Below are 24,996 nucleotides of genomic sequence, written 5' to 3'. Positions count from 1 at the left end.
AGAGTCTCTTCAAGTACTTGCTTGCCTGCTTACTTACCACCACAGGAACGAGTAGCAGCTAAGGCTGTGGACGGACCTCTCTATCCAATCTGTGGCCCCAGATTGGGTCAATTTGCTTTGTGCTGCCCCATCCCTCCCCAAATCTGTCCCCAAAGCAATTCGTTGGTGGGGTTTAGGTTTTTAAATCCCTATTTTAACACAAAGTTTAATTTAATAAAATAAAATAAACAAATAGTCCTGTAGCCTTGATACAGATCTTGCTTCTAGATCCTAGTTTTGGCTTTTTTGAGATACTGCTTATAGTAGTACTTAAAAATCCTTCAAATCCAAAAGCATGACAGGAGAAAAATGATGAATGCCTCCAATGACAGTGAGGACTCTACACGGCTATCTTCAAGCCTGAAATTTCTTTACCTGTTTGTAATATACAACATGGAATTGAAATTCAACATTGAAGGGAACCTGCTGCTGAGATTACATGGGCAGGATACTAATAGATCACAAGTCCTCAAGTTTACAATTTTTCTCAGTGGGTAGGTTCCCTTGCTGTCATGCTTTTAAAATAGGAAATAAAGTGGTACCTTGGGTTACGAACAGCCTAGTTAACAAACTTTTTGGATTACAAAATGAGTGTTCCGGGTTGTGGGGGTGTTTTTGGTGTGGTATATGAACGTACTCCATTCGGGGGTTCACTTCCGTTTTGAGTGCCACACTTCCGTTGTCCGGCAGCAGAGAGGGGGTCATCACGGCTTTTCCCGCAGCTGTGAGGGAGGGCAGCTGCACACCCGCTAGCCATCTGGTTGGTGGGCACGCAACTCCCCCCCCCCATGCTGCTGCGGGAGACTCATGCTCTAGGGAGCATTTCCCACAGCAGCGTGGGGGGATGGATCTGTGTGGATCCAAGTTCAGCTACTGATTGATTGACTGATTGTGTGACTGCGGAAATGGATAAAAGTCCCCCATCCAAACAATGACTATCATCAGTGCAAGTAAGAATTTTTTGTAATTTTTATTTTTATCATCTACAATACTGTTTTATTTATTTTATAGTACAGTACATTGATTATTGCTTTGATTTTATGGATCAATGGTCTTGTTAGATAGTAAAATTCATGTTAAATTGCTGATTTAGGGGTTGTTTTTAAAAGTCTGGAACGGATTAATCCATTTTGCATTACTTTCTATGGGAAAGCGTGCCATGGTTTAAGAACAGTTTGGTTTAAGAACAGACTTCCAGAACTGATTAAGTTCATAAACCAAGGTAGCACGGTACTGGGAAATTCAAATTGCTACCATCAAATGAATTGACCACATTACCATAACTCTTTTATTTTCATATTTTGCAATGTATTTCCTTTCAAATTCATAGTAAAAGTTTATTGAGAGCAGTCTTTGTCTTTAAATTATTTTATTACACATTTCGTAAGTTGAAGCAATATATGTACATTTCAAAATAGGGGAAGTGAGAAGAACACAGAATCTGTGGTGCTGTAAGCTGCGGTCTTCCAATTTCACTATAGGTAACCACTATTTTATTTTACAGAAGTTGAACATTTGTCTCCACATACACGTAACAAATGTACCACTATCTACATGTAAAAAACCCCAAACATTTGTGGAAACTAGTCTTACTACTGATATGAGTGCTGTAATTTTTAAAGATATGCTTCTTCAGTTTGAGAAAAGGTTTGGTCCCCACACAAGGGATAATGGGTAAACATGCATGGCCACACATACTTGGCTCATTTCCAAATCTGGTGCTGTTTTGGAGGTAAATCATAGTGTGATCTATCTTCATCTTCAGATGCATAGTCTAAAGGCAAACCATAATTGTAATCAATTGTTACTACAGGCAATCTTGGCCTTTGCTCTGTCTCCCTTGTCATTTTATGTTGAAGTTCCCTTACAGGGACCACTGAAACTGAACTAACTTTCTGTTGCACGGATGAAGAGTGGTGTACTGGCTGTGAGGGATATGGTGCAAATCTGGTTTTTCTTCCTTTGTTAATTTCATCATTAGGAGGGCAGCTTCTCCTGTAATCTTCAGGGCAATCAGGTCTATAATGTGAAAACAATTATTAATTGTAAACTTCTTCAACTGATCAGGCAGTCATCAAAGACAGGAGAGACAAGCATAAAAGGTTGCACTTTACAAAAAGAGCTATGAATTGCTCATTGAAACATAAGTAATATGCATTATTTTCCTGAATACTTCCTTTCTTTGGAAAGGAACCTGTCAAATTAAAAATGTAAAAGGTGTACTCCTCCAAGTGATGAGAACGAAATTCCCTCCTAAAAGCTTTTTAGTTTCAATACATTTCACTGGAAAAATGTTACCAGTATAGGTCCCAATGCATAGGAAGATTCATACCTGCACACAAGGCTCAGCCTCCACTCAAGAAGAGATTTCAGGGGTCTCTTCTGAAATATGATCCGTGTACACAGTGAGATGATCATGCTATGTGAGAACAAGAAGACTCGTGCATGCTGAGACCCTTGTGTATATCCACCCCACTCAGAATTTTGGACTGTGGTGACATAATACAGCATTAGTGTTTTGAAGTGTGATACAGAGCAATCTAAAGCCTCTTTGTGCTGGTCTGGAGGTGTGGTTCGTTGGACCGAGTGGAGGTATTGCTCCAACTGCCTCCCACTGCCTGTGGAGTGATGCCAGCATCACAATGTCAGTGCAGACCTTCTCTTTTTTGCCTGCCAAACAGGCAGATGTGAGGACCACCGGTGGGATCCCCACCCCACTGGTAAATAGCCCCAAAGGAGAGAGCAGGTCGATGCAGAGATCTGCCTGCCCCTACTTTCTGTCCCGGCCACCATGAATGGCAGGGCTGCAGATGTAGTGGTGGCCCTGCCAATCTGTTCAGCCCCACTGGACTGGGTTAGGATTTCCCCCCTTTTATTGCTTCCCCTTCTGTCTTCCACTGAGACTGTCAAATATCTTCCTAAATATATGATCAAACACATTGTCTCAACAGGAAGATTCCCAAACACAAATACTTAATTATTTTGCTGCTTCATCCCAGTGTAAATTACTTTAGTTTATAATGAATTGTTGCAATCGAAAATGGTTACTTCCTGACTTCCTGCTGTATAAATAATAATATACGGTAGGTTACATGTTATAATATACAGGGATGCGGGTGGCGCTGTGGGTTAAACCACAGAGCCTAGGACTTGCCGACCAGAAGGTTGGCAGTTCAAATCCCTGCGACAGGGTGAGCTCTCGTTGCTCGGTCCCTGCTCCTGCCAAACTAGCAGTTCGAAAGCACATCAAAGTGCAAGTAGATAAATAGGCGGGAAGATAAACGGTGTTTCCGTGCACTGCTCTGGTTCGCCAGAAGCGGCTTAGTCCTGCTGGCTACATGACCCGGAAGCTGTACGCCGGGTCCCTCGGCCAATAAAGCGAGGTGAGCGCCGCAACCTCCGAGTCGATCACGACTGGATCTAATGGTGAGGGGTCCCTTTACCTTTACTTTACATGCTATATATCACACAGGCAGAGAAACAGGTTTGTGGTCAGCAGCATGAATCCACACCACACTGACCAGATATCTACCCTAAGGATCAGTGACTTCAGGCCCTCTCTACTAAGGCCTCATTTGATGTGATGATGTGATTTCCTTTAAAGCCATACAACTTTTAGAACTATATTGCGTTCACTGCCACTTGGTCCTGATAAGCCATCCAAATTCTAAAAGGGCATCATTAAAAAGAAATAAACGAAAACTTCTTTAGGGCTACAATTCTGAGTAAAATTATACCCAGTAAAATTAATGTTATCTGGAGCCACAATGCTACCTCTCTCCTACCCACAGTTAAGATACTAGGAAACCAGCTGCAGGATTCTCTCCAAACCCTCCTCTGTTGGATGCACATACTACTCCACTACCTTAACTACAAAAGGGACACATTAGAACCGACCCCCAACCACATCTAATTCTAACCAGGATTTCCAGTTAAGCATAATTTGAAGCCAGAGTTTGATCTCAATCAAAATCCTTTTCAAACTGGAACCGATGAATTAGTTTGTGCTGTTGTATCGCTTAACAGAAGCCATGGTAGGAGAAAGGAACTGAGAAGAGGGTGGAGGAGATGTAGGGTGTGATTTCAGAGGCTGCTCCTAATTATAGCTAAGAGGGAACCAAAAGTTGTACCTGCTCCAGCCTCTAAAGAAAAATCTTTATTTTCAAAGCTGAGTTCCTCAAGAATGAAGTAATTCTATGAAAGGATGTATTATGTCCACAGGAAACTGTCTTGTTGCAAAAACAAAACAGGAGTATGTATATTATTAGAAAATGTCAATCTTTTAGTTTATATTTTTGAATGTGAATCGGTGACATGCTCTGCATAAATGCCATGACAACGCCTTTACCTGCAATCTCTATTATAATCATTTTCTCTGTGAAGTAAAGGAGATTCTGTGAAGTGCTCATGAGAAAGAAAAGGATGACCTCTATAAGGAGCAAAACGGACATATTAAAACAGTAGAAAGTAAGAAGCAATCTGAGTATAAATAATATATATAATAATTGGCATAACATTAAAAATATATATGGAATATGAAGTTTATACAGTCAGAAAGTTAATTGTATAAGGAGCTTAAAGAAAAACAGTATTTGAAACCTGATAATTTTCACCAGTATTCGTGTTCTCAATTCCATAAATACAATAAATTATCAAAACTGTAATTTGCTAATCTGGCTAGGTTACAGAATTCCATTGTAGATGGGAATATAAAAAATAGCCAGGATATCAGGCTCCTTGACCTCTCAAATCTTAAATCTAGCAGTACATAAACGGAAAAGGAGTCTTCCTAACTGCTTTGTACTGTTCTTCCATTGTATTAGTTAATAGCAGCTACTGTCAAACACAGGAAACTGATCTAGAGAGATGTATACTCTGAGCTAGTAGGGTAATTCTTACCTTTCTAAATATCCTTCACATGGCACATCATCATGGGGCATGTGGTCATTAAAAGGTCCCCTATTTCGAAAACCTTTCAGTTGTGTTTCCTCAGCGATATCACTGTAAGAAGACTGATCCCCACGAAAACGTCTACATCTTGATCCAGAATCTCTATCATCAAAATCTTCTAGTGGCACCTCTCTTTGTAAGTCATCGATGTGATGCTGGTGGTCGGGAAAAGGTGCCATTCTTTGTCCATGGCCCCTACTAACAAACTCAAAGTCTCCTACTGGTAGCTGCATATCATCGTGAGGGGGACAGTCATGAAAACGTCTAATTCTTGGCAGAGAACTCTTGTGGAATGTTAGGTCTTTTAACTGCACGGCTGGTTGAAAGCCATCATTAGACTGCGGATCATAAAATGGTCTCCGCCTTTCCACATGGCCCTCCTCAACCTCCGTATCTAGCAGCATACTTCTGAGAACAGGGATGTCAGGAAAATGTATTTGCCTCTGATCACGACCCACATTACTAAGATCTTCTGGTGATGCCCTTCCTGGAAAGTCATCAGAAAACTGATCATGGAAAGGACTCAGCCTATGTTCTGAGCCCCTTAAATCCATCAGGCGCATTTCTTCTTGATAGTCATCATCATAATACTGGCGGTCAGGGAAATGCCTTTGACTTATTTGTACTAGTGGCTCCAAATCATCTTGAAATTGGTGATCATGATACGGTTTTCGCCGTTGTCCTGGACCTTTGTTAATGAAATCGAACTCTCTCAATTGAACCTCTTCTGGTAATTCATTGTGGCCATAGTCAAAAACTCTTACTCTTTTCCCAGGCCTGTTAAGGAAAGGGTTCTCATTTTAAGAAAGGCAAGTATTGAAATCAGCAGATAAAACCAAAGTGTAAAGAAATATCTCATCTCTTAAGAGTATCACACTTACAATTTATATTTTTGGTCATAGTTTTAATGTTTGCATGTCAGTTTTCATTATAGAAGAAATCCTTGAGTGGAATTATTTTGACCTTTACTGCACTTTCCACAATTTAAAACCTAATTATCATTCAATTATGGCTTAATTGTAAGCATTACAATAGAACTATACAGATTTCATTCTTCTGACAATATTTTTCATACTTCTGCTTTCTACTTAAGAAAAATGAATTTCTGCAGGTTACCTAGGATATTCTTCATTTGGGAATCTATCAATAGGTCCATCAATGTCATTTGGTGGTGGTGCAATATCTCCATCAGTATCCCATAAATTCATTCCAAGATTGCTAGAAAATGTCAAAACAGAATGCATTAATTGTTTGCTGAAGTTACTGATGGAAAAATACAAAGCAACATTATAATGAAGAAAGGAGGAAGTTTTCAACCATATTTATCGGTTTCACACCTGTATGTAAAATATATGTTTATACTTCCACAAAGCTGGCCCTTGCTGTACAGTTGTCTTTTTATGAGCAAGAGACAGATGTGCTTAATCAGCATGTAGGACACCCAGATTTCATATTAGGATATGTTACTCTTCACTTATCAGTTTATCAGAATGTATATTTAGTGTATATTCAGGAAGTGAACAAAAAAGTTGTCAAGTTTGCATTTTTATTTTTTGGTACAGAAATTATCGGTTTAAACTAAGTGTAGAGATATTTCCTATTCCATTGATTCAAGAAGGAAGCTTCTATTGATTCTGGAAGCTTCTCTGTGTGATACAAGCTGGAAGTTTCTAGCTAACAAATAAGCTTCTATTCTGCCTAGAAACAAGCAGAAGGTTCCTGATGTTTGGGTAATTCCTTCAGAGAAGTTGAACAGCTGGTTTAAATGGGTTCTGTTATCTCTTTCTGTCAAGGTCATGCTGACAATAATAACTGGATTTCTTATGGTCTGTGATAATCCTGAAATTTATGGATTTGTGACCATAAAGCTCATTTGCCTTCAGTAGTAAAAAGCTCTGATAGATGAACTTGATTGCCTTTGGTCCCTTTTTTGGGAATCCTGCATTGTGTTTAAGTTTTTACTCTGCTAACCATACACTGAGGTCTGCTCTGAATCATTATGGAGCAGAATCCATGCCAAAGTAACATATTTGTTATCACAAGCAAAGTCTGAAGAAGGAAACACTGAACTTGTATAGAATCTCCAATAACAGAAATGGAATGTATTTAGCAATGAAAAACGATGTATTTACTTACCTTCTCATTGGTTGTGTTTTGAGATCTGCCAGGTATATTTTCCCATCAATATGGTGACCACGAGCCTCCCCAAAAGCTAAACAGATTTTGCGAACATTAGTTGTGTGGAATGCCATTTTGTGAACAGTGGGGGGGGGGGGGGACTGTTGATAGGGGTTCAAAAACTGCAGAGCATTTCTGTTCTAGGAACAAATTCTGTTATACTTACATGGGCATTTCTGTTCTTCTCAAGTGAAGAAGGCCAGCTAAGTTGGGGAAATTTCTACGCCTTGGGGAAAAGGATGCAGTCTCCTTCTAGAGGTTGCAGGTCCACCCCTACCCCCCTCCTGATTCCAAGGCAAAGGTAGATGGTTCAAGGATCATTTTAGATCTTTGATGAGATCCCCTATGGATATGATACTTGCTTTGAGGAGAGGGGAAGGGGATAGGAGCACAAATAGCTAAGCTGGGAGAAAATGAAGGAGCTATTCTCTCCCAGGGAAGCAGCTTGAACAATGGGGCCTAGCTAATCTCCTTTACTTTAAAATAATAAAGAGTCACAGGTGAGCACATAATTTCTTTCCTTGAGTGCAGGAGACCATTTAGGTTGGGGATTTTGAAAAGAAGTGCATCTCTGGGTAGATCAACAACTCTCTGGAGAGCCCATTTGCCAAAGTTCCCCATCAGAGGATGCAAAGATGTTAATTTTGTAATGTCCAGTGATAGCAGGGATGGCTGCATGCAATTCTGTTCTGAAGTGCTCTGTCACAAAAAGCCACTGAAGTTGATTCCTCAGTGACTAAGTGAGGAGCTATTTCCTCTGGCTTCCATAGGAGCTTGAGGCTTGGGTGTAAAGCAGGTACTATTTGATAAAGGCAAGCTCACAATGGGAAAGGTCAGATCAAACAGCAAAGTCTGGTCAAGGCAGACAAAGTCAAGTCACAGCAGGCACCCTTTCACTGGGAGTGACCTTCCTTAGATATTTATAGAGCCATCATGATTCACATTGAGGACACAGCATCCTGTTCATCACTTTTAAACAGTTCTTCCCTGGAAAGGTATGTAGCTACCACCTTGCTAGCATGCTGGTTGAGAGAATGCATCGCAGTGTTATGACCCCCCCAAGCTTGGAACCTTGCAGTGCATGGTAGAGGATGAGGTTGAGGTCCCTTCCTCCAGGGGTAGGGGAGCAGTGAGAGGAAGAACCATCAGTTTTCCTAGTCAGAGGACACAGCCCTGTCACCATCCTTGGACTCAGCTGATGAGTCCCCTGCTGGATCTCCTCCCCAGGTTAGCAGATATCAAACGCTACAAAATCAAGGCCCTTTAACAACCCAGACTGCTCCTCCAGGGAGGCACAGCCACATTACAGGTCCTGTCAGCCAATATAAATCTTCACTTGGCTTTCTCCCTGCTAGTATTTTCTCATAGCTACCTTATGTAGTAGAGAGCTTTAGCAGAGCAGGGTTGCTTGGAGCTATCCAAGGTCCTGATTTTCTTTGTCCTCTGCCTTCTCCTGACCTTGGGCTTGGCTGGCTTGGCCCATTGCTATTTAAAGATATGATTGAAGTTTGCTGGGACTATTGTTCTCCCTGCTGCTTTCTGAGTCATCTAGTCCTTCCTTCCTCCCCCCCTCCTCTTGTGCTAAATTATAGGAACCCTGCTAGATTGTCTCACAGCCTCTATGTAGGAGTTGACTGGGGATCCGGGAAGGTAGTCCAGAAGGAGAGTGCAACCTCACTCTGAAGTGTGGATCCCTCCCGCAACTTATTTGGTTTCATCAACATGAATAATGTTGTTTTAAAACAACACAGCACAGCACAGCACAGCACAGCACAGCACAACACAACACAACACAATAATAACTGCATCAGGCTGATGTTGACATATTATTTGTTCTATAAACTGTTGCCTAGAATTGTGGTGTGTGTGGGGAAGACATCTTAGATCTAATTCATTTTTTACTAGAGCCCCAGGTTCTAACAACCAGACTCATGTGCAAAGACACAGAGTTAGAATTAAAGAGCAGGAGAAGTTTTTTTGAGTTGCATAAAACTAAACAAAGAAAGAAGGCTGCAAAAGTCTCAGTATGATTGCGGCTTTTGGGGGGCAGCCTTTTGGATCCCAGCTATGGCAACTGATATAACAACACAGTGCATGCAGAACCTTGACTTTTGATCAAGGGGCACACAAATACCTTGGATTGCTGTTTCTGGATCCCAGCCTTCAACGTCAATAAGATATCTAAAGGAATATATGCACAGATCAGATCACCAAGCAGAACATAGCACTCTAGTGAAAATAAATGTTTAATATTTTATATGATACTTACCTACAGATAAGATAACCAGTTCTATTAATTCCATTAGTACAGTGTACTCCTATGAGCTTTGCTATTTAAAAAGCAAAATGAAAATAAAAGAATGTGAATATAAAAATACAGTAAGTGCACAATAAAACTAAGAGGTTTTGCAAAGACTCTTGCTGTTTACAGAACTGGTCCAGTAGTGCATCTTTAATCCCTTAATGCTGAATGTATTGGCTCCCACTTAGAGAACCACGAATTTGGCAAATGGCTATTTGCACTCTGCTTCACTTGCAAAACCTCTTCTGAGATGTGATGAAGACTTTGAAAGCTGACAGTCTTGAGCCAACTTCTCCCTCCTTTTCTGCTTAACTAGTAATTATTACTGTTAGGACTGAGATGGCATCTTAGGTAGTCTGCATGCAATATACATGGAGCAGAATTCACCTAAGGACTTCTCCTTCTGCAATGGGCCTTTCTGCCCACCCCATCACATGAAATTGGCATGGTGGGGGGATCAGGTAAAAAAAGGTAGAGGACCCCTGGATGGTTAAGTTCAGTCAAAAGTGACTATAGGGTGTGCCGCTCATCTCACTTTTTCAGGCAAGGGAGCTGGCGTTTGTCCGCAGACAGCTTTCCAGGTCACGTGGCCAGCATGACTAAACCACTACTGGCACAACGGGACACCGTGATGAGTGCCAGAGCACATGGAAACGTTCTGGGGGGCGGGGGGATCAGGAGAACTCACAGAACAGCATGCAGGGAAGGAGAGGGATGATCATTCCATCCAGCAAGGCAAGCTGCAATCCTTGTGCAGATGGAACATTTGGAAGAGTGTGACACTGAATTGCTTTTGCAGGTCCAAAACTGAATGCAAGGCTTTCCCTGCAGCTCGATCCGCACTATGCAGAAATCTGTTCATGCATGTGGATTGACTTTTCTGGACTGAGACAATGATGTGGATGCACATTTCTAATGGGAATTGTTTCTACACAATAGCCGAGATCCAAATAAACACACAAACAGCTTTGCATGCACAAAAGGGCTTTGTATTTTTATTTCTTGAATAGCAGTCTCATGCTGCGTAGCAAACCTCATTTGAAACTGGGCCAAACTACACAATATGTAAAATGCATGTATTTAGTGTCTCTGACTTTTCTTATTGAAAAATACACTGTTAGTAAGGAAGGAAATGGAAACATTGTAAAATTCCAGATTTGTTACATTGGAAAACTGTGAATCCGTATTCACAGATTCCAACAGCAATTAGTAAATTATACATATACGGACAAATACTGTCAGTGTTTTACAAAATGAAAAATGCTGCTAATTACCATTTTCTGCATTTTCCCATAGGAACTTTCTGACCAATTTTTTGAATTGTAGAATAGTAGGATCATCTGGAACTTCAAATCCAATAGTATAAAGTTTCTTATAGACCACATTTTTAGGCAAATCCTATCAACAAAAAGGTGAACAAACTTGTAGCAAAACATTGTAATTTAATCACTGCATATCTCTAAGATTGATCCAACTTTTAAAAATTGGCTCTGAATAAAGTTCATTTTGTAGGAGCTGAAAGTGCACAATTATGTCTGGTGAATCATTTTTCAAAACGCTCTTGCATCAGTCATAATTACTGTTGGTACAAATCCCCAAATTCAGAAAGGGAATGTGACTGCAACAGCTCCAAGCACTTTTGTGTCATCTGTCTTCCTTGCACTGCAATTTATTTATTTATTGCACAAGATCTGACAGGAAACCTGTCCCATGAGATCATATTTGGAGAAAGCCCTATAGAGTTTTAAACATATGACATAGTAACGTGGCTAAGTATCCAGTTTCAAAGGTTTGAGCATCATGGCATCATTATAATCATCTGCCAAAACTTAGACAGATGTCAGCTGAGAATATAATCGGAGTGCTTCTCTCTGTTTCCAACATTTTTGGAATTTCATTGTGATAGGCATTTCATAATTTGATTAATCAATGAACAGAAAGATCCTGGTTTCAAATTGGCAAATCTTACTCTCATAATCCTGTCACTATGTCTCACTACCAGTCTAAGTGTCTGATGTAACTCGGTCACACTATAATCCACTAAAGCGAATCAGCCCATTGATTCTAATACACTATTGTAATGAAGCCTAAATGCATTCTTGCTCTTTCTCCCTACCTCTCCTTCTCTTCCCTTGCTCTGCTGTTTTGAATGCCCTCAGGGGCATGGATCTAATCCTGTTACACTAAGCAAAGCACTGTGCACCTAGATGGCAACTATAAATAAATAATTGGCATTCGGAGCTCATCAAGTTCCTCCACTGTTGAATGCTGCATAACACATAGAGAATTGGTATGTTTTAAGATCAGCATTAGAAAGTACGCAGTAAAACTCGGAAATACAAATTTACTATTATTACCTTCCCATGATAGTATCTTGTTGTATATGTTAAATCTATAATTAAGCCAAGCTCTATATTTAGAGCTTTTATTGCAGCTATCAGATCTTTTGGAGTGAACTTTTGAGTTGGTGTCAGTCGCTGGTTGATTTCCTAGGGTGGAGAAAAAAGTAATTATATATGAGGAAATGTACCCATGGAAATGGAAAAATCTGACTCATAAAACTGAGAATTAGGAAATGAAACATAAGCATTCAAATGTAACAGGTAGTTTTGAAGCACAAAAATTCTTTACCTAAAATTAAACAGGAGGCATAGGTAATATGAAAATTCAGACAGAAGGTTGTTGAAGGGGTTTCTGTCTTGGCTGCTGTAAGGATAATGCTAATTTAGAGCCCAAATGCCCTGAATTGAACATGTGGTATTTTGCAACAACCTAAACAAGTGAAGTTACTGGAACTTCTGCCTGCTTCTTTGGAAAGAAACTGATAAGCAACGTCTAGGTGGAGCAGATCACTGTAGAGTAAACATCTTACAGTTTCACCATTTGAAGCATCCTTCACGAAACACCTATTTGCATCATCTTGAGTAACAATGCTGTTTATCAGATAGTAAATGTCAGATAGTTTATCAGATAGTAAACCAAACCTCCCATTCTTGAGCTTGTAAGCAACTCCACCCAGTACAGACAGGCTAAGAAACAGTACTTCTCAATTGGAAGAAAATTCTCTCCCCTATTCACCTTTCTTTTCTTAAGTTCAATTTACATATCACCCCCTTTCTTTTCCTCAGCCTTAAGGAGTGAGTAAGCAAGACAAAATTCAATCTGTGTAAATTGAGATTCCTGGAAAAGTGTCATGTGACCCACTGAAAAATATGAAATGTGTGATGTAGGTGCACATAGCATACAGGTTTGACCTTTGTATGTTCTGGAAAGAAAGTGCTTTCTTTCTTTTAATCTCAGTTAATAAAACTCACAGGCGCAACTGAGCGGCAAACAGGGTTTTTGAGACAAAGGGCCAATACACAGAACACAATAGAATACCCTGCCCTACAACCATGACAGTCTTGAGCCACATATAAAACACAGAGCAGGGATAGGAGAATACTAAAAGAGAATAGTCTTGTAGTTTGATTATGATTATTATCATTATGTTTTATTATTATTATTTTATTACTTCTGCCAAGTTTTAAGTACTGAGATTATTAATTTACCTAGGGTTTTAATAGGTCACAAGATTTTAACTATATTTGTAATGTATTCCTGTTGGTGTTTGTCCTTTGATGCTATGGCCTGTTGGCTATGCAAATAAAGTCTAGTCAGTCAACTATTCTGTTGCTCTTGTCTGATATTGTGCTGAATGGGATTATCCAAAGGGAGATAAGTTAAACACTTAGATAAAATGTGTTATGTGTTTATGTGTTATGCTTTGTGATTAACATAAATGTATGAAAGCAAAATTTTATACGTACCCCTTTCATGGGTGCTTTGAAAGGAATGAACCGGGTTCCTACTATAGGTTGTCCAATTGGCGATACATTCCGCCATCTGTTAAGAAAAGGGAAATATGGTTGTATTTAATTCTGTATGCATTGGAAAAATACAGGTTATGACAACAGTGTTTTAGAGAAAACATAAGGACTTCAATCCAGAGATATGTACAAAAAACAGAAACTTGCTTTCAGAATACTGCACCAATTATATGTTTTGGTGCAGTTGATATTGGTTCTGAATCCAGATACTCTTTAATGCTGGAAGAAAGGGAAGGAGGTTCTGAATTCCCTCCCCCTACCCAACATATTGTTGTCTCCGACCAAACTCAGGGTTCAACCATACAGTACTTGGTGCTGTACGTGTAATCCTGAGGCCAGTGTTACTGTGCCCCAGAAGCTATGTAGGCAAGCATTTGTGTACACTTCATTTCCAATCCAACATTGTTAAGAAGGTTGAATTCTCCTTTTCTGTAGCGTTGGTCATGCCATTCCAAACAGGTAAGCATGTAACGCTTACTGAAATCTCAGAGCCTGAGCCTGCCCTATTGATTTTAATGGGAGAGAGCTCAAAATTCTCCTATAGAAATGTGCTCATCTTTGATTAGGTTTCTAGGAGGGCAGCTGAATTTGTCTGTCAAAGCACAAATAACAAAAGAATCTTGAGGCACCTTAAAGACTAAGAAATTTATGAGGGCATAAGCCTTTGTGAGCGAGAGTCTGCTTTATCAGATGTATGCTCTCTTCAGTTGCAGGTGGGAAGAGGATTATCAGCAGTGAAATCAGGAGAGAAATGAAATTTCAAAATTTACAAAGGACAATTAAATTAGGGTTAGAATGTCTGCAAAAAAACCAGAGTGAACATTCCCCCAAACCATGACAAATGTTAACATAATCAATACTGATGATGAGTTAATTAACATATGTAGTGAGACAGGAAACCATTTCCTCTTGCTATTACTGTGAGATGATAATCAAGCTTTTTGTTGCCAAATAGCACATTTTGCTGTACAGTAGTACTTGTTACTACTATTACTACTACTAATTCCATGGGGCACCTATTACTGCTGCTGCTACTACTAAATTATTTAGGACATTTCTATGTTAAAAGCACCCAAACCAAACAGAGGTACTCTAGAATACACTGATATGATTAATGGCATTGAATGCCATTGTGAGATTCAGGAAGGTCGTCAACAAGGCTACACTGTCCCTATGCATCTCCTGCCATAGGTCCAAATCTGGACTGGAAGCAAGACAAAAACCTGTATCATTTCAAAAGTTTCTTTTTGAAAGCAAAGCTAAAATATACATTACTTAATGCAGCAACATATAGAACTAGAAATGAGGTTGGCAGGCTCCAAGTTAGAATGCATCTTTAGCAGTTTTTTAAAATGGGAGTCACTGTGATGTGGCTGTTCCTATGGTATTTCTGGCAGGGTTTGCAGGAAGCAATTGTGAACTGGTTTAACATGTTTATATCCCAAGCCGTCATCTCTGATATATGAGAAATAACCATTGCTCCAGCAATGTCTGCAATCACTTCCTAAAAACTTTACGAGGCACATCCATACTGCAGCAGCTTCTATGTTGTTGCCAGTTACATTAGGGGGCTGTTGTGTATTGAGCACATACAGTAAACATAAAAACTCATGGGACTCATAGATTTAATTTTGGCTTTTATTTTGTATTTTATATGAGATACCCTATTATGGAACTAGAAAATAGAAATTTTACTTGCAAAAGTAATGGGAGGCCTCTGGCAAAGTGAGAGGTAGTGAGAAGTATCTCTTGCTACTATAGAAGTCTTTGGCTTCCCACGTTGTGCAAACCAGGTTGCTGCATAGGTAGCCTCAAAGTATGGCTTACTGGGACTGCTGGATGTGCAGGCTCCTGCAGCAGAGCTCACAGCTGCTTTGCTCCTCTTAAGTCTTTTTCACACCAACAACATGCTGAGCTAAACCAAGGTTTGGCTTAACGTGTCATCTGAACCCCAGCTCATGATCAAGCTCTTTCCCTGCAAACTATGAGCTGCAGCTAAGAATAAACCATGGCTAAGAGCAAACCTTGGCTACAGCCTGCGGTTAGCAAGGAGAGAGCTTAACCACAAGGCCAGATTCGGACACGCTAAGCCAAATCTTGGCTCAGCATGCCATATGCATCAAAAGGACAGGGGAAGCACACATACTTCTTTGTGCAAAGTAGGCATCTTTTTACTGTGGATATTGTGAGGAACGTTTTTCACATTTGCGGGTGCTAATGCAGGATATGGGGTGGGGATTTGAAAACAGAAGCATGGATAGTGAAGCTATCATGCAGAAAGCAGTATTGCCTGGACACTTAGCCATGTCACATTCATTGTCTCCTGCACTATTATTGGGGATTCAGCATGCAACTGAACATAAAACTCAGCCAAGAGGCCTTCTAGTTTGCTTTTAAAAAATCGGGATTCACAACTATGCTCTTCCATCCTTCATAACCTGTCCCTATATGTATATTCTGCTTATTAAAGATACATATGATGTGTATTGAGCATGGATCTATGTGAAGGTAATTTTGAAAATGTGTATGCAATACATGATGAATCTTAGAAGAGCAGCATTTCCAGGGACCAGGTTCAGGACTTCAGTACCCTAAATAATTCATTGGCTATCCTCTCATGAGTAATAGTAGAAAAATTACTCAAAATAAAAAAGCACATTTGCATATTTTGCAATATCACAAGATTCAGCTGGCCATCTTTTCATAAGCCCATGTATGACTACATACATGTGCAGGCATACAAGACCAGTATTTAATCTCCAACTCATTCTTGTTGAACGTGTAAGGCATATTAGCCTCCAACACCAATTTAAAACTGCAAGAAGTGTTTTAGGAATGTGGAGCAAGCAAGAGCAGGCTTAATATAAATTCATGGATGGGGAACCTCAGCCCAAGCGGCTAAATGCAGCCCTTAAGACCTATTTACCTGGCCCACAGAACTCTCCCCTGGCCACACCTCTTACTGGTCCTGCTTCAAACCATCCTTAAGTATTTTTGCCTGGCTGAAATGTTTTTAAACTCTTGATAGTTCTTGGTTGCCTGGATGGACAGAGGTGTGGAAGTGCATAGAAAGGAGTTTACTATACACAATTAAGTTTCACAATTCCCAGTCCACTTCTGAATCTGACTAAGCTCATTGTTTGCCTCTGGCCCCATCTGTTACAAGCATGCTCCTCAAAGGGAATGGGGACTAGGCTGAAAAAGGTTCCTCATTACTGCATAAAGCAATGCAACTATAACCTGTGCTACAACACTTAAGGCTTTGACATAAAGATCTTCTCATCCCTTATATACCAATGACCATCTTATCATAACTGCTCTGCATGTCAGGATTGGGGCTTCAATGTGGTGGCGCCTACCCTTTAGAACTCCCTCCTATTACACATCAAACAGGTGCCATCTGTACTCTCTTTTCAACAGCTCTTGAAGACTTCCTTTTTAACAATTTTTCTGAGTGGATATTCCTATCCCTAATGTTTTCTGTATGCATTTGAAATTGTTTTCAGATATCCAATTGTTTTATGCAAGTTTTAATTGTATTCCGAAATCACTTCAAGATGCTTCGAAAGAAGCAATTATAACGGGGGGGGGGGGAATGAAATATAGGCCCCCCATATTCAACACTCAATACTCAATAGTAGCAATGGATAGCACAGCCTGTATTTCTTGCTTTATATACATGCTCCCAAAGTATGAACACTTATCGCTATGTCTGTCAATAGTGCATATTTCCTAAGTTGTAGTTAGTGGCACTTGCTTCAAAAATAAATTTATTTTGCTTTAAGCGTGATATGGGTTAGTGTGTTGGACTAGGACCTGGGAGACTAGGGTTCAAATCCCCACCTCAAGCATGCAGCTCACCAAGTGGATCTGATTGGGTCAGTCACTGTGTCCCAGTCTAACTCATAGGGTCACTTTGAGGATAACATGGGGAGAGAACCATCTAGCCACCTTGAGCTCCTTGAAGAAAAGGTAGGATAAAAATGCAATAATGAAATTATTAATAGGCTGAATAGAAGACAGCTTTGTATGTTGTTAGCCAGCTTTTACTACAGCTGACAAAGAAAGCGCCACATCACCTTCCAACAGTTTGGCAGATTGTTTCCATAGCTTAAAGGTTCTCATTGGTTGCTAGTGGTATGCCAATCCAAACCACAGCTATATTGAAAATGATGCTGATGATAGCAGAAGCAGCAATCCATTCAATGTGTATGTATGTGGCTAGTGAGGTTAGGAATATTGGAAGCTGTCTTATTCAAGGTTGGACCATTGGCTCACATAACTCACTACTGTCTGCACTGATGGACAGTGGCCCTCCAAGGCTACACTATAACACTTTTGTAGTAGGCACTCATTTGGACTCTTTCAGACACAGTGCTTGGTATCCATAACAAAAAAGCAACTCAGTAAAATTTTGTTTTTTAAAAAAGAAAATTTATATACTGCTTAAGCTTTTTTTTTTTAAGGAAAATGATAAACATTTCCTTTATTTCAGTAAATGTTTTCTACTGTGTGAGCTTCAGCTTCCATTCTCAAAATGAATTGCCTCAGAGTAGTTTATAAAAAAGTATAGCTGACAGGTGAAATAAAGAGACACAGAGGTGGTGGAATTGTTATATTTTATTGTCAGAAATATTGGCTTGTCTGAAATACAAATAAAGTAAGATTGTGGGGCTTTTTTCAGATTAATTCAAAGATTGTATGGAGTAATTTCAAAGTTTACGTATGTAACCACTTAATGAAGATAAAATAAGCAAGCGTTATCTGCTGCCACATAGCGATGCAACACATTTGTTCACTGACCAAAGTATACTTACCATCTTTGAACACTAAAACTCTTATCGTAGGGACAGGCTTTCATTCTCTGTTTGTATAGCTAGCCATCTACCCAAACTGGACTGGGATCCAGCAAGCACTACTGAATTCAAACAGTGTGCCAAACCACTGATTACGATTCAAATTTGCAGCTTGAGTTTCCAACAAGGAAATGAGGTAACATTTAAATTGTGCTTTAACCAAGCAGTATGATATTTGATAAAAGCAAGACTCAAAGACTTATTGGTTTGTCTTAAGATTCTTTTATCAGTGAGCCTTGCCTCAGAAGTATGCATGCAAGTATCCTATGAAGTCTTTTTTATTACTAAACATGTTTAAAATTTATGAATGCTAATTTTTGTTACTGTATTCATTTTATGGTAGTTGCATTCCAAGCAGAAGGCTTTTTGATATTAACCTGCAGTAAATATATCTGAACCACCTCAAATGGTTGAAGAGGCTGCCAAACATATTTTTAAGATACTGGGAGAAGGAGGCAATACTCATGAACCCAAGCTGAAAATGAAACCAATTTTTAAAAACATTTGACTCAATATGTCCTGGGCAAAAACGAGTACGTATCTGCCACCTTTTGGCATACTATAGCGGCCACAAATAATATTACTGCTTGAAATTGCTTCCTTGGTAGCAACAGCCTCATGCAGTGAGCCATTTCATATGTACTGCCTCACCTTGATGGTCAACTCCCACCACATTTTGTCTCCACACCAATGCCAAACATTCCAACTTCTGTGAACATGGAGATAAATGAAATAGTTGAGCCTGATCCTCATAGTGAAGTGATGCATACAAAACATCTCACCACATGGAGGCAGTTTCAGATAAACCAAAACCAAAGCCCTCTCCCCCGTTGAAAATCCTTCATCTGTCATGGACTCTTTACATTCTCCAGGAAAGTGAGGAAGGTCCTTGTCATCCATTATCTTAAAATGGATGAAGTTTTTTGTTTTAGTTGTTGCTACCTTGCTATACAAGGAAGCATCTGGCAAGAGGAAAAGAGATATCTTCTCAAGTATCATTTCCTGATTAAATACTAGATTGGGCAAACTGCCAAGATTTACTCTGAATTGAGGATGACCCCTTAAGGCAGGCATGTCCAAAGTTTGGCTAAGGGGCCTAATCCACCCCGCCATTCTATTTAATTTCCTGGGGTAAAATCCTAAAAAAACAACAACCACCTCAACAACTTTGGGGTAAACTTCAATTCTAAAAAAAAAGCTCAACAATTTTGGTCGGCCCTCACGCATGTTCACTTCATCAAATCTGGCCCTCTTTGAAAGAAGTTTGGACACCCCTGCCTTAAGGGGGGAACATAATTGATAGTTTTAAACATGATTTGTCTTGTCTTCTTGAAGATTTCTGCCTTTCATGCCACTGAGAGCCATGCATCAAACTGTTAGAATTATGCTGAACATTAAATAGGTGAAAACCTACTTAATATTATATTACTCTAGGATCAATTAGAACAGGAGTGACTAATCTTTTTCACCCTGAGGGCCACACTAGGGGCTGCCACCCCTCCAAGTTCTGCATGCCAGTAGTGTGCCCAAAGAACATGTGTACGCTCTCCTACTCAGCTATGCTGGCATACAGTTCACCATAGAGGCAAGCACACATGCAGTAGAGTGGGGTGGAGAGGGACAGACCAGCAGAGGAGGAGTGAAGCTTCCAGCATTCTTTCTTTGCACTTTTTCTTTGCACTCTAGTGCTAGGGTAGGAGGCCTTCCTCCTACCTTGATGCTATAATGGAGATGAAAAGCCAACAGTTTCAAATGTATTTTTACATTCCAAAGCAGCCTTTTCTCTTTTTTGTGCAATGCCACCGCAAGACAACACAGGAAACAGAAAGAAACCTTTCTTCCCGTTTCCTGAGCTATAAGGCCTTCTTGCAATTGTATCGCACCAAAGAAGAAGAGGTGCATTTGAAAGCTAGGCTGAGGCAAAGGAGCCCAATTTTTGGAGAGCTGGTGAGGCACCCTACAGCAATAACACTATGCCACCACAGTGGGAGACTTGCCTCATTGCACTCATGCAGTGAAAACTTTGGAATGAAATCCATCTCATGCAGACTTAAGTTGCACTCATCACTTCCTCTAACAAAGAGATCAGGTAGTAAGTGATGGCAGAAATGGTACTAATGAGAAAAAAAGAGAGGGGTACGAGCATGTTCAGTGAAACCCCATAGTTTGCAAAAGTATAAAAAATGTTTTTAAAAAAGAATCCCAAGTGGCAAAGCCCTCAATGAGGCCTGAGAATACTCAGTACATATGGAAAGTTGACTGTCAGATGGAGAAAATCAACAGGGGTGAAGGTGGAATTGAGTTTTGTGGAGGAAAACAGAGCAGATGTAATGGTTGTACACAATTCCTCATCTGAGTTAAAAGCTATTTTTTCATAATAGGAAAAAACCTCAGGACTACTTGCAGTGGCCCCCATTAACATCTGATTTAATACTTCAAACTGTGTTACAGAAATACACAAAGCGAATAATATTTCAGCTGTCCCTCAAATCATAAGGAATGAAAGGAGAACCACTTAAGCAAATAGCTCAGAGTAAAGAGCTATCTTATAATGCCCTCCTCAAGACTCTACAATTAAAAAAATTAATAGAAGGAAGGGAAATCTGTCTTTATTCTAATTAGGCAAACTGAAATCGATAATATGTCATCACCTGTTAAAAGAATGATCATGCAAGCACCTGAAATTATGTAAATAAGTGCTTCATTAATAAAAAAATGATTTTTAAATGTTTGCTAGCCTACGTGTCTTATGAATAATTGCAAAGTAGCACAACATTTTTCATACAGAAGTATAGTTCCTTCTTACAATAGGAAACAAAGACATTTAACTGCACTCACTTTCTATTCCTTATTATTTAGGTGCCTAAAATAACTTAGCTGTTTAAGTTGAATGTATTTTTCCTAATATGAAAGCAGAAAATATTTACCAACCTGAATTGCTTAATTATTTTTTATTAGATTGTTAATATACCTGAAGTATATAATGACAACACATTCCAAGTAATGTGTATCAGCACTTTGGATAATGCATATTTACCTATATTGTTAGCAAATTCATTATAGGTATAAAAATTAACACAAAATAAAATAGAATAACAATGTGCAATTTGAAATAGTCCAGCTATAGTGTACAATTAAAGGAGGGCGTAAAAACTGGAACCTTCAACTTAGTGTGAAAGTTATCAGCATTTTTTTCTATAGTAAAATATGCCTTATATGCTGTAGGACCGAATCATATTGGGAAGGTAAATCTATTTCTGCATTATTTCCCTTTAATTAAAATATTTATACACCTCTTTTCATCAATAATTTCAAATCAGTGTACAAAAAATAAAAACAAGTAATACAACATACACAGAAAGCAGCAGCAGATAAAAGCACAATTAAGTCATATAATACAGCAATCCTATACAGTACTCTCTTACTGAAGGGGAAGTTCCACTGAACTTCATTCTCAATAGACATACATATTTAGAATAGAAAAATTCTTTTAAATGCCTGAGTAAATACAAAATGTTTTTGTCTGGTGCCTAAAAGATAGCAAAGGTGGCATCAGGTATACTACCCTGGGGACGCATTCTATAGCCAAGACAAAAGATGTCCTTGCCGTTATTGTAACAAATACAATCTCTGATATTTGGTATTTGAAAGAGAGCATCAGTGAAAGACCCTCTGACTTGGGAGGAAACCGATTGATATGCATTTTATGTTTTTGATCTGCTTTATGCATTTACATCTGGCTTTGGACCAGAGATAGGACCTTTTCATTGGTGTGCCCAGGATGTGTAACTTCACAATGTTTTTGGCACTGGGAACAGCCATACTTCTCCCTGTTTTAAAATGTTGCTTCTATTCTTACTGATCCTGTTTATTGGTGTTGTTTTTGCTTTTATGTTAATGTTCAATTTTAAATCATTGGAAACTTCCACTGAGAGGCGAGATGGAAACCTTTTAAAAACTGAAAACCCCCAGCACTGTCTTCTTAGCAAAGGCAGCCCAATGTCCATTCTTTATATAATCCTTTCAACCAATTTATCACATATTTTTTCATATACCCCCTCACCAAGGATCTACTAGCCAAGAGGTATCTGGGCTGCTATAGTCTGTGTGTACTACAACTCTAGTGCTGGTATTTGTATGGGTGTACTGTGAAGGCATAGAGAACGGCAACAACATAGAAGAACAAATGAGAGATGGCAGGTTGTGTAACAGCTCCTTAAATGAACAGCTGCTGCCAGTAAACTCAGCCAGTAATGAATTCCATTCTAGCAGCATATACTAAGATGGCTAATATAACTGTCAACAACACAGCTCAGTGCACAGAGGCTGTAATGTGCAGCTGCAATTGTATAGTAACTTCAGTACTGAAAACTTATCTGTGCCTAGTTCAGTGCACAATTGTGATAGTCATGCATCGCTTCTCATAGTATGTTACCAAGCTGGAAGAGGTGAAGTCCTGTTGGTTAGCAGCTGCACACAGAAGAAGTTGTGACGACTGGCCTCTAGACAAAAAAATCAAGCTCTACTATGCTACCAGTTCTAGCCTAAAAGATAATGTACCAATCTTGCAACTACAGTTCACTTTTATTTGCACTATTTTATTTGGTACCTAACTTCCCAATAATTCCTTACAATGTTAAGCTTTTGTTCTCAATGCAGAATTCCAGCCAAGTTATCCTTCTATTGAGGGTTGGACTACCAAGTTGATCTGTTTATTAAAATCAATGCATGTTTCAACTGTCCGTTAAATGCATACTCAATTTATGTTGGTAATTTAATGCCAGGTTACAAGAGTGTACAAGAGCAGGAGGCAACAGAGGAAGACGCAGAACAATTCAAACTAAAAAATATGTCATAACCACAAACTTTGCTTTCGAATTGCTGCAACAGTACTCCTTTAGAAATAATACTGCTTAGCAATATTGTTTCTATGTTTAATTTTCTAATGTCACTTCCTGAATTACTTCAATTTTATCTTGATATTTGGATAGCTTTATCAAACTAATCTCTACATTTTAAAAGCACTTTTCCATAGAAAAGTTGTATTATGTTTTAAGAGTGTTCTGGGGTATTTTGGCATGTCACAAAAGTGGAGAAAAATTGGGACCTTAGGGGCTAAATGTGATGAAGGAAAGCAATTATTGTTTAATAACTGTTAGACAATTATGCAAGTCAATGCTGACAATCCTACTGTTAAAAATAACCACACTTGAATAATACTTTGTTAAAGTTGGGCTTATGTAAATAGCCCATGCTTAGTCAAGTAGCATATGTTTCTGCATGTCATGTAATTAATAAAAACCACATTTATGACATGGTGATGTGGTATTATTCTGCCATGTCGCAGAACTGAAATGTTAAGAACGTAGTTTCCATTAATTCCTCTTTGCACACATTTGAGGATCAAGAGAGAAGAAACAGGAGCCATCTATGGCTGATGGAGGAGCATTCACAAACACGGTGGGATAAAATACTTACCTGGGGGGTGGTAAGCTGTGACTTCATGTTGCTGCAAATACTTACCTTAGCTTATGGTAGATGGCAAAGCCGGTGCTGCAGCAAGAGAGAACAGGTGGGGCTGTCAGAGCCCCCTTCCTCTCTCCCCATGTAATATTTATAGGATACTTACCCAGCGGGAATACTATTCTTCTTAACCATGGTGAAAGCAGGAGTGGACAAGAGCGCGAGGCAGCAGGGAAAATGGGCAGCACTGCAGCAAATGAGAGAGAACCGCGCCGTTAACCCGGTGCCAGTCTCTTCCTCCAACTCTCACAGAGCTGAGAGCCCTCAAAGGCCTAGGTCGGATGCAATGGTGGTAGCTCACCAGCCATGCATAAAGCAAGGGAGCAGAAGGCCTAGCTTTTGTTGCCAAAGGGGAGAGCTGAACCCTCACCCAGCACTTATCTCTCCACAGTCCAGCCCCATACCACCACACCAACCAAACTTTGAACAAAGGAGAGCACAGGAGGGGGGGGGGGGTCAGACTGCAGGGAGATAAACGAGGGAAGGGTCCCAATAAACCAAGTTTGCTTCCAAAACCAGACCCTTGCCCCCTCTCTACTGGGGCACTGGGAAAGAAGAGCCTGATCGACAAACAAACACCCCTCACCGTTTGCTTGGTCTTAAGTGCACGCACTCGAGGAGGTGGAAATAAGTGCGTAGGGGGTTTGGAATTAGCAGCTGGTCGGCTAGGGAGTTGTTTTTTTTGCAAGGCGCGGAGATAGAGCTGAACCTCTCAGCCCCCCTAAACAGCCGCCCGGCAAAGCACCTCTACTTTCCAGGAAGCAAATCTGGCGGAAGAGAACGAAGCTGTCTCGCTGGAAGCTTGGAGGAAGAAGAGCTGCCCGACCAACCTGCCACGGGGCGTGGGGGGGGGGCAGGTTTCTGCTCCCCCCCCCCGAAGCGAGGTGGGGAGAAAAGGGGGCGCCACAGACTCCATAGGAAGCCCCGGCTCCCCGGCGACGGACACCAAGGTTGGAGACCTCGGCGCTGGGCCCCAAACAAGATGGGCGTGTAAACTATCTGCGCACCGAAGCCTTCGGGCCTAGAAATCAACCGAGGTGCGGCGTGGCCTTCACCAGGCCTCGCAAGAGGACCGGCGGCGACGGCGGCAAAAGCGGGTGGGTGGCTGCTCGTACCCTCAGAAACGCGTTTTCCTCTCTCCAGAGAGAAGCGAGCGGACCCAGCGACTGGGAAAGCGTCCTCCTTCACGCTCCGGCACTGCGCATGCCCAGCGGCCGGCGGCGCTCATTAGAGCGCATGCTCAGAGAGGGGCCCTCTATTGGCAGTTTTAGGGGAGGAC

General features: G+C 40.2%; 1 protein-coding gene and 1 long non-coding RNA gene across 6 annotated transcripts; one reads left to right on the top strand and one right to left on the bottom strand.

Annotated features, from left to right (window-relative positions):
- Positions 1 to 630: 630 nt before the first annotated feature.
- On the top strand, positions 631 to 1,622 carry LOC310678968. Its single transcript, XR_014512070.1, has 2 exons — positions 631 to 989; positions 1,051 to 1,622. It is a non-coding gene; the product is annotated as an uncharacterized lncRNA (long non-coding RNA).
- LOC310678943 (uncharacterized protein) lies at positions 1,392 to 24,946 on the bottom strand. Of its 5 annotated transcripts, XM_083443510.1 has the most exons (14): positions 24,833 to 24,914; positions 19,908 to 23,904; positions 19,394 to 19,692; positions 18,846 to 19,352; positions 13,279 to 13,354; positions 11,827 to 11,958; positions 10,744 to 10,867; positions 9,437 to 9,497; positions 9,302 to 9,348; positions 7,126 to 7,201; positions 6,106 to 6,207; positions 4,939 to 5,766; positions 4,388 to 4,468; positions 1,392 to 2,058 (listed from the first exon to the last, which is right to left on the bottom strand). In XM_083443510.1, exons 5-14 carry the CDS (start codon positions 13,285 to 13,287, stop codon positions 1,743 to 1,745), a joined length of 1,776 nt encoding a protein of 591 aa, XP_083299636.1. In that variant the 5' UTR covers positions 13,288 to 13,354; positions 18,846 to 19,352; positions 19,394 to 19,692; positions 19,908 to 23,904; positions 24,833 to 24,914; the 3' UTR covers positions 1,392 to 1,742. The 5 variants fall into 5 exon arrangements, with proteins under 5 accessions (XP_083299636.1, XP_083299635.1, XP_083299633.1 ...); XM_083443509.1 differs by lacking the exon at positions 19,394 to 19,692 and having other exon boundaries at positions 18,846 to 18,903; positions 23,824 to 23,904; positions 24,833 to 24,922; XM_083443507.1 differs by lacking the exons at positions 18,846 to 19,352; positions 19,394 to 19,692 and having other exon boundaries at positions 23,824 to 23,904; positions 24,833 to 24,946.
- Positions 24,947 to 24,996: the final 50 nt, after the last annotated feature.

Source organism: Podarcis tiliguerta (assembly GCF_965153285.1).
Source record: "Podarcis tiliguerta genome assembly, chromosome: 5".
Lineage (NCBI taxonomy): Eukaryota > Metazoa > Chordata > Lepidosauria > Squamata > Lacertidae > Podarcis > Podarcis tiliguerta.
This window is presented reverse-complemented; position numbering and strand designations above follow the sequence as displayed.

Excerpts from the sequence above, each read along its gene's own strand:
- LOC310678943 (XM_083443507.1), bottom strand. The coding sequence starts at position 23,852 with ATGGTTAAGAAGAATAGTATTCCCGCTGG. Across the intron at positions 10,868-11,826 it reads CAAGATACTATCATGGGAAG|GATTTGCCTAAAAATGTGGT; the intron begins GTAATAATAGTA and ends TTTTGTTGATAG. Across the intron at positions 4,469-4,938 it reads TGTGAAGGATATTTAGAAAG|AGGTCATCCTTTTCTTTCTC; the intron begins GTAAGAATTACC and ends TGCTCCTTATAG.